At 41.8% G+C, this 11,197-nt stretch overlaps 2 protein-coding genes across 3 annotated transcripts; both read left to right on the plus strand.

Moving 5' to 3' along the window:
* Nucleotides 1–1,232: 1,232 nt before the first annotated feature.
* On the plus strand, nucleotides 1,233–3,732 carry LOC147873994 (kelch-like protein 10). Its single transcript, XM_087347949.1, has 2 exons — nucleotides 1,233–1,830; nucleotides 3,121–3,732. Exons 1-2 carry the CDS (start codon nucleotides 1,652–1,654, stop codon nucleotides 3,461–3,463), a joined length of 522 nt encoding a protein of 173 aa, XP_087204075.1. The 5' UTR covers nucleotides 1,233–1,651; the 3' UTR covers nucleotides 3,464–3,732.
* Nucleotides 3,733–6,712: 2,980 nt separating this feature from the next.
* LOC110838017 (kelch-like protein 35) lies at nucleotides 6,713–11,131 on the plus strand. Of its 2 annotated transcripts, XM_087347951.1 has the most exons (4): nucleotides 6,713–7,193; nucleotides 8,335–8,493; nucleotides 9,464–9,668; nucleotides 10,613–11,131. In XM_087347951.1, the coding sequence occupies exons 1-4, from the start codon at nucleotides 6,887–6,889 to the stop codon at nucleotides 10,806–10,808; spliced, it is 867 nt and encodes a 288-aa protein (XP_087204077.1). In that variant the 5' UTR covers nucleotides 6,713–6,886; the 3' UTR covers nucleotides 10,809–11,131. The 2 variants fall into 2 exon arrangements, with proteins under 2 accessions (XP_087204077.1, XP_087204078.1); XM_087347952.1 differs by lacking the exon at nucleotides 8,335–8,493.
* The last annotated feature ends 66 nt before the right edge of the window (nucleotides 11,132–11,197 follow it).

Raw genomic sequence — 11,197 nt, forward strand, 5'->3', positions numbered from 1 at the left:
GTGTGTGAGTGGCATGATCTAGGCCTGATCTACGCATGCACCACGTATTCTTCTCAGTACCGTGGTCCCTCTCAGTCACTCTCAGAGTGATGTGCACACGCGTCATTATGAAGAACATCCTGTAACAGCGATGGACTGTCTTTTCAGGAGATGGAGGTTAGGCGAGAAAGCGGCTGTCCTGAGCAAGATGGTGTCAGGTGCACGTGCACCAAAGGATTAGTCCGTCTGAATGAGCTGAGAGAGAGGAACTTCTTGTGTGACGCGGTGTTGAGGTTGGAGGACGGCGGCGTCTTTCGAGTCCACAGAGTGATTCTGTCGATGTTCAGCGATTTGTTTATTTGCTGACGTGGTTGATTGACACGTGAAATAAGGACATAATAGACGTCAATTAGTATGTGAAATGTTATTTCCCCTAAGTTTAAGACACCTGCATTGTTATTTGTTCATTGTCATGAAATCTCACGGAGGTGAGGAAAAAGAAGAAGAATAATGTCTTCTGGACGTTGCGCCTTAGAAACTGAGTGGCAATTCAGACGTAGTTACTGCCTTCTTTCCTTGATGATGGAGGCAGTAAGCACCTCTGAAACGTCGATTAATTTCTTCGAGACAACACGACCCAACATCCCAGAAGAAGGACGTGCTTTTTTGTACTGATTTTTAAGTGCGGTTGTACCAAAGTGACAGTCAATCGATATGGAGGGAGAAACAGAATCCATTTCCGAAACGTCTTGGTTTTAACACATAAAGACGGCCAACAAAGTCCACAAGGAAGTTGGTAATTGACCTTTGTCACGCCATTGTCCGTAACATTGAAAGCTGCTGTGAGTTGCTCTGTCTGAAATATAATATACTGTGAGAAAGTAGTTCGCGAGAAATGTTTCATTGGTAGGAGAGAATCTTTCGAGATTTTGTGCATATTTTAATTTGCTTGTGTCTTTTCCAAAAGACGTTTCTCACAGTCATTTTACAAACTATGCCCCACTTTCAGATTTTAGACAATTATATATTTCTGTCTGTCTGTCTTGCACTGCAAAACCCTTAATTTGTGATAGGAAATTGTTTGCTGGTTGTGATCACTTTTTAAACGCCTCGTAGAAACACCGGCTTTTCTATTGAGTTCTCTATTGTCGGAAAAAAAATTTGACAGAACAAATAGATTTCATATTACGAACTGAGCAATCAGTGCAACGTATGTTAAAATATTTATATTAATTTGCTGGTTGGCTTCAAAATTTCTGTAATAGTTGTTATAACCTCAGATATCTCCTGAAGGAGTCAAAGATATGTAAGAAACGACGTACCCCTACTGTAGTACGAATGTTCACTGCTTGCAATTTCAACCTGCATTCTTGACGGGTTACTTTCTGGTACTGACATAAACGGTTTTCTCTGAGCATCCGATTTGTAAGTTATCTACACCCCCTCGCAGGTAATCTGGTCCCATTAGACCACATTCTGGGAGTTTTTGAAGTATTCAGAGCACTATTTTTACCTAATTTATAAAAACTTAAACTTTATGCGCATGGCTTGTAATTTTCGCCGTTTCTCCAAATCGACGACTGCTTCGTGACGTTTCAGAAACCTCTTCACGACAACACTGCACACCAGTGAGGAGACTGATATTCTCCTCCATGGAGTCAGCTCTGACATAATGACCAAGATACTGGATTATGTTTATTTGCGGGAGGTGCACATCCACTCCGACAACGCGTGTCAGCTGTTCGTGACGGCTGAATACTTGTGTACACCAAGCGTTGCTAAGCTCTGCTGCGACTTCCTCAAGGTGGCGATGGACGCCGACGACTGCATCGGCATCATGCAGTTCGCAAGGTAATTGATGTTCATTTGTCATTGGCTTTACTCAGAGAGCAGCGAAGTGTCGTGTCGGAGATTAAGGCCTCAGACTTAGGACTGGGCGAATAATAATGCGTTGTAGGTCAGGGCTGTTGGCAGTTTGTTATTAATGTGTCTGTAATTCAAATATTCTGATTTAACTGAATTGTTTTCATCGTCATTATGACCAGCAGATGACTAATTTCACCATGTAGAACGTGAATCAACTTATTTCAGGGTCACAATAATCTCTCTCTTCCTCCCGAATTCCTTCCCTTCCTTCTTTCTTCCTTTCTCTGCGGCATTCTTTGCTTCTTACATAATCCTCCCAATATCAATATCAACATCCAGCTCCACATCTTTCTGCATACAGCAAAACCTCTGCTAACCGACCCTCGATTATCCGATTCCCGCATTAACCGATCGAATTTAAACCAGATGAGTTGCGAACGATTTCTGCCGGCGAGAGTTGTAAAGCGATGTCGCGGTACAGTTCATTGATCGAATATCACACCCAGATATTGGTGATTATTTTGAACACTTCAGGATATTTAGAGAATTGGTTATTATCGGGCAAAGACAAAAAACAACATGCTGGTTCCCGTAGAAGGTGAACCCCTTCTCCTTCTTGTTCAGGACAACATGACAAGCAAATCAACTGACATCGGCAGAATCACACCAGAACCACCACTTCATGCCATGGACAGAATGACTGATAAATTCACTATTTTAATACAGGGACTCCCTCGAACAGTGCTCACGGGTGGCTCTTTTGCCGTTGACTTGTGAGTGCGAAACGCCCACATCATCCGCCGCCGAGGAATATCTATATTGAGCCTCTACTTATTTTTCATATCCAGGACCACGTTCCCCCTTCCCTCGCTCATCCGACTCGTCGGCTTATCCATTACACGTTTTTTCACTGGATTAACACACACAGTTAATACAATGTCGTTTCGCCAAGGTTAATGCCAGAATTCAAAATTCTACACTCCTAATCTCACTCCCTTCTTCACTTGCGTACACAGTGCCCTTGTTTCAACCTATAATCTTATCACGAGGACGAGCGGGCATTGCCTGGGAACCATCATAGCCGAAAACTTACTATTTTACCCCGGTTAAACGGAGCGTCTCTTCTCAGTCTCACTCATTCGTGCTTCAAAATGCCAAGGTGAAAAGTGAAGGCGAAATACTGTGGTGTGCAAATGCTTGAGAATCCAGTTATTGCCGCAGTGTTTCACTGTGTCGGAGTTCGAAGGAGATCGATTCTTACCCTCGCTGTCGCAGGTTACACTCCTGCGCCGACCTTGAGACTCGTGCTCGTCGCTTCGTTCTGCGCCACTTCGTGGAAGTGTCTCAGCAGAGCGAAGAACTGCTGGAAGTGGCTGTAGAGGAGCTGCAAGCGATAATCGAGTCTGATGAACTGAACGTGAAGGACGAGAGAGTTGTGTGGGAGTGCATTCTCCGGTGGATCAACCACGACCCGGACAACAGAAAAGGCCACATCGCGGACCTTTTGAAGGGCGTCAGACTGGGACTACTTGACGCAGTATGCCCCTTAAATCGTGGATGTTTATGGGAACTGAAGCCCGCATTTCCAATTCCGTTTTCACACGCAATTCGTAACTAATTAATGCAAATCGTGAGCCTTTTTCTTCGTCACGTGTAAGCTCGTCTGTTGTCCGCAGTTCTAGCTCGAGAACGTCTAAACGGATGTTCATTAGATTTAATACTGATGAGCTTTAAGAGAATCTGTTGACATGTTCCAATTCTGTTTAAAATGTTACAACAGCAACGTGAAAATTGTACAATTTTTTTGAATGCCTTATTCCGCGCAAAATTTGCTGAGTAAGAAATCTCCAGATTACCTTGGTTACCATGGTTTCAATAAATACCTGTGCAATTCCGCTGGTAACACGCTCGCATGTGTGTGTGTGTGCAAAACAAATATTTGGTTCATCCTTTTATGCAGATATGTCTTAGGAGTTAATAATCGTCATTTATTGAACGTCTGTAAGCGTCCATTAGTTTGACAGTCCGAATGCGCTACAATCTTTGATTGCAGTCTCAGGGTTTATTAAGATCCATTACGTGTTTCAGTTCAACTACAGCATTCCACTCTCAACCACATTCAAACATCCATTCTGATTGAATAGGAAAATCCTCCAACCGATAAATCAGGTCTTCTGGCGCATCGTTCTACTTAACCAAAGATCCTACTGTCAAAAGAAGTGTATCTTAGGTGCTATAATAATTTCACGCATCTTCGACGATATATACAGAGTCATTCTAAGCAAAAAAGTTTATAAACATTTTTGCTTAGAATGACTGATGCTACGACCTAACAGAATATTGACCTTTCTTCCTGGGACACTCTGTATAGTCAACCCGAGATCACTTCAGCATGATAATTCTCAGCTGATTGACCACATAGGGACAACAGATATCAGAGAAGTGCAGCAAGATAGCTTCGTTCTACAACCAAGAGTAAATTACCCAAGGGGCTTCTAAATCATAGACAGGTTTAACATTCTAATATTTTAACCTGCCATCTAACGAAGCAGCAATGCAACTTATGATATTATTTCTTCCATTTCAGAATGCGTTTTAACCAGAGAGAAAAATGTTTCTACTCTAGTTCAAATGCTCTGTGCTTGCAGCCATTCACCTCTTACGAATACGTGTGAAAAAATTGCACGGATCCATGAAAATGTTATCTGCTTCAAATGTCTTTACAATTTAGCGTTCGTACCTACTATTTTCGAACACTTAAAGAGAACCACCTGATGATGGCCTATTAATGTCGAAACATGCTATGGATCTTAATAGACATCGAGCCCATAATCACATGCTGTTGTTTTGACGGGCCTTCAACCCAACTATGAACATGCAGCAGGTGCCTCCCTTGACACTCGAAGCAACTAATTGTCTTAATTATCTTTCGTTGTTACGTAATTTTGACGATTAATTAAAGTTATCGAAACAAAAGAATGTGGTGATCGCGGCGTGCATATCGCACGGGAGAGAGGAGAAATATATTACAATTTTTTAATTTAACTCAAAATGCAACCCTTACTGAAGTATTTAAATTTTATTTTGAAACACATTTCAATAGTTTTCTCTAAGATCGTTTTAACTTTGATTTATCTTCTCTCCACAGTCTGTGCATTTCTTATGACCGTCGTTACATAAACCGAAAAACATATTTTCCTGTATATATTTCGGTGAGTTCCCAATAAAATTATGTGTGGATTTCTTGTCTCCTCTGCAATGGAACTTGTCATCCTTTCCATAAAGTAATAAGGTCCACATTGAACTGTTCAACAGATATCAAATCACGCGTACGTGACGGAGAATGAGGGGTGCGGACCCTTGATCTTGGAGACGCACGCGTTCCTACGCGACGTGCAAATGATGACGAAGGAAGAAAACGAAGACAAGGAAATCGTAACACCAAGGATTGCCTACCCGCGAATCCCACAGGACATTCTTTTTGCTATTGATGGGCGTTGTGACGGAAGGCCAACAGATTTGATCGAAGCTTACGACGCACGAGCAGATCGGTGGAGTGTGGTGAGTTACACACATCTCTAATTTTACCGTGCCTTGTTAAATTACGTCTCCGAGAAAAACTAGTTTTCCTCTTTTTTACCAAGTAATTGTTTATTTAAGCTTACTCATAAGAATCTCGTTGCCTCTTTATTTCATGTTCGTTTATTTCCATTGCAGTGATCCCTTTTTTAAGAGAAGCTTCAAAGACATGAATTAAAAATAATAAATACATAATTTACACATGTGCTGAGTCTCATGTAAAATATAAGGCCTATTAGGAATCGACGAAAGGTATGAGCCGGCCGCAGTGGCCACGCGGTTTGAGGCATGGACCTCGTGCGCCTGGCCACTGGGACCGTGGGTTCGAGTCCCATTCAAGGCATGGATGTTTGTCCGCATCTTTCTGTGTTTGTTTAGGTAGAGGCCTTGCGTCGGGCTGATCACTCACCAAGGAATCCAAACAGATCACTTAAATGAATAAAATAAACCTCGAGACGTACGGCTAAAAGAGGACATAGAGAAAGAAGAAGAAGAAGAAGAAGAAGAAGAAAGATATGAAGTTTGCCTTAAATACCATTTACGATAAGCGTCCTACATCAATTGATTTTAGACATGAATCGAAGTCTTCGTTGATCGTCAGTGGATATCAACATAATAAATGAAGCATTAATCAGTGTCGATGTTGGTTATCTGTGTGGTAACGCCTCGTGAATTAGAAGGCTGACACACTGTTTGAGGTGGGGTGGGGGACGTACTGCCTCCAGCTTTGCGTCGATAAAACCCAAAACACCAACATCTGTCTGTACCATCGCACGAACCTGGAATGTCAGTTATTGATCAGAAATTCTGCATTTGTCTGTCGTACTTGACGAGGGCTCTGGTAATGTTTGAGCTCCTCTTCGGGTCATCCTGTTTCCTCCGTCTCTCATAATTCCACCATTGCCCCAAGTTAATTTCTCACGGTCTTTGTCGAGTGCGGTAGGCCCTGGCGCCCAGCCGGTGTAGCAATTTCGGTTCACTGTTGGGGGTTGTACCTCTGGTCCGGTGGTATTTCGCTTGGGCTTCGCATTAGTAGACGAAATGACTCAAAGAAACATAAAGCCATAACCTGTCGTTTCTGCAGGTGGAGGGGGTCGACTCGATCAGACCGCGAGCCCGCCATGGCACGGCAGTAATCGGTTTCGACATTTACGTCATCGGTGGTTACGACGGCGAGGAAGTCTTAAAGCTCATGTAACTGCTTCAACGCTGTTATGAAGACATGGCGCGAGGTGGTGCCTATGAATGTCTGCAGGTAAGATGCAGATCGGTAACTAAGGAACTCCTTGGAGCGGTTTACTTCTTCAAAAGCTGATAGTCGCCCTGTTAGTCTAGATATAAATATGGGCAGGGACTGTAAAATTGTACCACTCACATACAGAAGGACACTTGCGACAATGTTCGTAAGTCAAACACGAATAGAAGCCAATCACAGACTTCGTTCGTAGTTTTTCCAGGTTTGATGAATATTATTTGCTTGTTAATTCTTTTGAATTACGATTTAACAATGACGAACGAACAATTGCGTTCTGCGAGAGGAAATGCATCTGAATCAGAAATAAATGAGCATAGCAGAGCGTGTACTTTTTTTCGTTTCAGATGCAGTTTAATTGCGGCAGTTCTGCGAGGTGCAGTGTACGCCGTGGGCGGTGGCATTGAAATTGAGGAACTCAGAACGGCGGAAAAATATGACCGCAAGACGAACCAGTGGTCTTCGATCGCTCCTATGAACTTAAACCGATGGGATGCAAGTTCGGCTGTGCTGAATGGTACGTAATTCCTGTGAAACCAAAATTTGTGAATTAGTGCAGAAGGCGAGGCGTCTGTCTGTCTGTCTGTCCGCGTGTAAGAACTCAAGAACGGTTGAAGGTTTGAGGTTCTCACGGTGGCGAGTACGAAGATGGCCGTCGTTTGACTTCTGCCGACGTTTCAGAGGAACTTTATGCCTTCATCATCAAGGCATTCCTCTTCGCTCTTGAACTTAATTTCCCTCACTCCATCGTCCCATAGTCTTTTATCCGTGCTACGTACTACGTTTTTTCACGGGCTGCAACAGCTTGAAGTTCTGAGTGCGTGATGGTTTCTTCTGCTCTTATAAGCTGTCCGTTTGCATTGTCTTCTGCCTTTTTAATGTACACTAGGAGTGAATGCAAACAACCCTCAAACTATCAAACTGGCTCTCATATGATACAGATGTATAATGTTTTTGAGACAGCATATATAATCTCATGTATGATAGCTCAGTCAGTATAGTGACTAGCTACGGGCTGGACGACCGGGGTTCGGTCCCCGACGGGGGCAGAGGATTTTTCCTCTAGCCTCTGCGTCCAGACCGGCTCTGGGGTCCACCCAGCCTCCTCTACAATGGGTACCGTGGTCCTCCCGGGGGTAAAGCACGGCCGGGGCGTGATGCCGACCACTCACCCCCATCTAGTGCCGAGGTCAAGAAAGAGAGGAGCTATACCTCCACTCACCCCAAGCGCCTGTATGGCACGTAGAGGGACGTTAAAAACTGTTCATAATCTCATGTAAATAGCACATAATATTAAAAATGTAGAGCACCGCTTGGCAGCTTGTACCGTACATCTCTCGTAACAAATTTAATCAAATTCGTTCCACAGAAATTGCAACGTACCATAATTTCCATTATACATTAATTTAAGCACTTGATTCTGCTTATATTAAATTTTATCAATAATACGCGTCTGCATTGCAAACAAAGAAACAGATGAACAGAGACTGTGCTGTTTCTGTGACACGAAGTAGGACATTAAATACAATATCATTAACAGATTTACAAATTTAAGCACGGATTGTCCCATGTTTGTGCTCTTCATGGACCAGTATAATGCCTTTGCCTACATTAAATTTGTGTACAGTTTGTGTCATAGAGATAATTTGTTTTTACAGACAAAATATACGTCGCTGGTGGAAATTATATATGTGAATATTTCAACTCGGTGGAAGTTTATGACCCTGATACGAACAAATGGACGTTCGTTGCACCAATGCTTTCTCGACGTGCCAGTTTCTCTTGCGTCGCCTTCCACGGCTGTCTGTACGCCCTAGGTGAGAATTCTGGACATTCTGAGTGATGCTCCTCTATCATTCTTACAGAACTTGCTATTGTGAAATGTTTTCCTGGTTTTCTTTGAGTGCATAAGATTTCATGAACAGCATTTTTTCCCGTCATTACAGAGTTAATTTGTCAGTCATTTTAACCCCGATTCGTGGTTTCGATTACATTCTCCACAAAGAACACTAACTAATTAACAACGCATAATCTGTTGTGGTATCTCAAATAACGTATACCCCATTTTTCCCACAGACCCACTTTTACAGGTAAATATTTTGTTCTTGTAGCAAGGAAATTTCAGTTTGCAGCCCTGTTATCCTCAAAAAGCCGGTGGTTTAAAGCAGTCTCCTCGCATTCTTTGCCTTTCGTCAATTGTTTGTGTAACGGCGTTTTCAAAAGTGCAGCTTGTGTTTATTCATGGACGGTATTTTCAGTTTCATGAAGCAGAAAACAGATGTCAGGCGCAATTGCCTGATGGAACAAGTACGGAAAATATATTGTAGCTCTCTGATCCGTAATTTCGTTCCTGATACTAATATTAACATTGTAAAAGGCAATGGGCTTTCTTCGTTACATTTAATTCATTCATTCCATTTACGAAGAATTTTAAGAGTGTAAAGTTCGTTGGGTAAGACGGTCGGAGTGGGAAGGACGGAAGATACGAGAAATACATACATCTAGAAAGTTATAATTGGTGATCTTGAAGAAGAGATACCACTTGTGATACAGTCTTAAAACGAAGGATAATTTTGAAAAGTCTTTAAGGAACTAGAGTATGTGGAAGGTGTTCAAATTTGTGAATAAGGTTAGGAATCTTGTGGCTGTATAAAGGCCAAACATTTCGTGGCCAGGTGACAGAGTAATAAATATCAAGAAGGTCCCCGCTGAATTGGGTTAGAATAAGTTTCGTTTGGCAGCTATTTTTATATTCTGTGACCTGTTATGGATTGTGTGTGTGTGCAGGAGGATACAACGGAGAAGGAGACCTGCCCATAGCCGAAAAGTATGACCCTGCAAACGACACGTGGACCGAGATCCCTGACATGCTCGTCTATTCATCTTTCTGCAACGCAGAAGTGATCGACGATATGATCTTCGTCATCGGTGGATTTTTTGACAAAGATACCATCTTCGGTGTCGAAAGTTTTAATGGCAATGGAGATGAAAGGTTTGTTTCTTCGTTTCTTTGTTCAGGACTGTATAATCACAAACTGTTACTTCCGCAAAGCAATGGGAAGTGAATCATTTCCGGTCAAGGTATCTGCGATCTTGCGAATGCTACGCCGTGTAGTATCGTAGAAACTCACCGACGTTTCGGAGGTTCCTACTGCTTACTCAGAACCTTGAAAACCACGCGCGAAAAATGGGTGAGAAGAAGTGGGTAGAATGACATTGGGCAGGGCGATGTTGCGGTCAAGCTGAATCGTTAAAGCAGAGGGCAAATGACTACGTAATGCTAATCAGACGTGAGCTGTAACTGCATTAATAAGAAGCTCTTTGACTAAGTTTCTTTGATCAGTGGCACTCTCTTAGGCAGGAAGTTTCTGGCGTTCAGAACATCAAAACCGCCATAATCTTCGGCTTTCATGAAAGTGTTAGGCCGGTTTCAGATTTAACGACGCCTATCCGTCTCATGTTACCATTTTTTATAGAAGTTTATTTCGAAATGGCTGTCTCTTGGCGTGTTTTACCATGAAGTCTCGTTCCAGCTGATGATGGAGAGAGTAAGCAGCTCCATAAACATCCCAGACGACAGCTTTCTTACTGCCTGATGACGGAGGCAGTATGACCTCTAAAACGTTGGTAAACATCGACCAGACTACACAATGCAACAACCCAGAGGATAGAAATCTTCAAATATATATATTTTTTTAAGAAAATGGATAATTTCTTTACATAAATGCACTTAATTACATTTCTATTAAATTTATATTAAGAATTATTTACGGTAGAAGACGCATTCCTTCATGAGTTACATCATCTCATGTAGAACTACATACTTCCTGTAAGTCTGTACGGGAAATGTGATAAAAATTATCTTGAGTAGATAATTCTGATGGATGATGAAAATGGGTTTGTTTTCACTTTTAATACGAGTATTTCAATTTGCAGGTACCAGGCGGCAGATATGAATTTTTCTAGATACGATATGTCGACTTGTGTTATCAAGAACCTATCTAATGCAAGAGATTACGCATACAAACACAGAAACAAATTGTTGGAAGAGAAACGTAAAGAAATGCTGGATTTGGAAAATTCGTGGTTTACATTTGATTACTGCCACGACAAACACATTAATTTTAATTAAGTACCTTACGAAAATAATAAAGAAATCTGGGACTTGATGTTGGAGCTACAAATAAAAATAAAAATAAAATATTGTTTGCAGCGAAGAAGGCAAAATTATTTCTCTTCGTTATTTTCTGCTCAAGAAGTCTTATTGAAACTAATTATTTTACAGACGTTTAAATTTATCCAAAAAATTACTATCCATCAAGACATAGCAGATTCTCTTTGCGTTTTGTATTAAATCCATTTGTGGCGACATGTTTCGAGTTAGGAAAACGTCTTCATGACATTAGGGGAAGTGGGGGCAATTGCGCCAACTTAAGGGAAGAATAAATGTTCTTGCTTCATGGACATCGTTTACAAAACTTCATTATGAAGGCAACCCACTGAGAATTTTGTATTGATTTG

Source organism: Zootermopsis nevadensis, unplaced genomic scaffold (genome assembly GCF_977971745.1).
Source record: "Zootermopsis nevadensis isolate Lab colony 2312 unplaced genomic scaffold, Znev_1.0 Znev_ptg000012l, whole genome shotgun sequence".
Classification (NCBI taxonomy): Eukaryota; Metazoa; Arthropoda; class Insecta; order Blattodea; family Termopsidae; genus Zootermopsis; species Zootermopsis nevadensis.

Coding starts and splice junctions, on each gene's coding strand:
- LOC147873994 (XM_087347949.1), top strand. CDS start 1,652: ATGACCAAGATACTGGATTATGTTTATTTGCGGGAGGTGCACATCCAC. Junction 1,831..3,120: donor GGCATCATGCAGTTCGCAAG/GTAATTGATGTT, acceptor TCGCTGTCGCAG/GTTACACTCCTGCGCCGACC.
- LOC110838017 (XM_087347951.1), top strand. CDS start 6,887: ATGAATATTATTTGCTTGTTAATTCTTTTGAATTACGATTTAACAATG. Junction 7,194..8,334: donor AAGTTCGGCTGTGCTGAATG/GTACGTAATTCC, acceptor TTGTTTTTACAG/ACAAAATATACGTCGCTGGT. Junction 8,494..9,463: donor CGGCTGTCTGTACGCCCTAG/GTGAGAATTCTG, acceptor GTGTGTGTGCAG/GAGGATACAACGGAGAAGGA.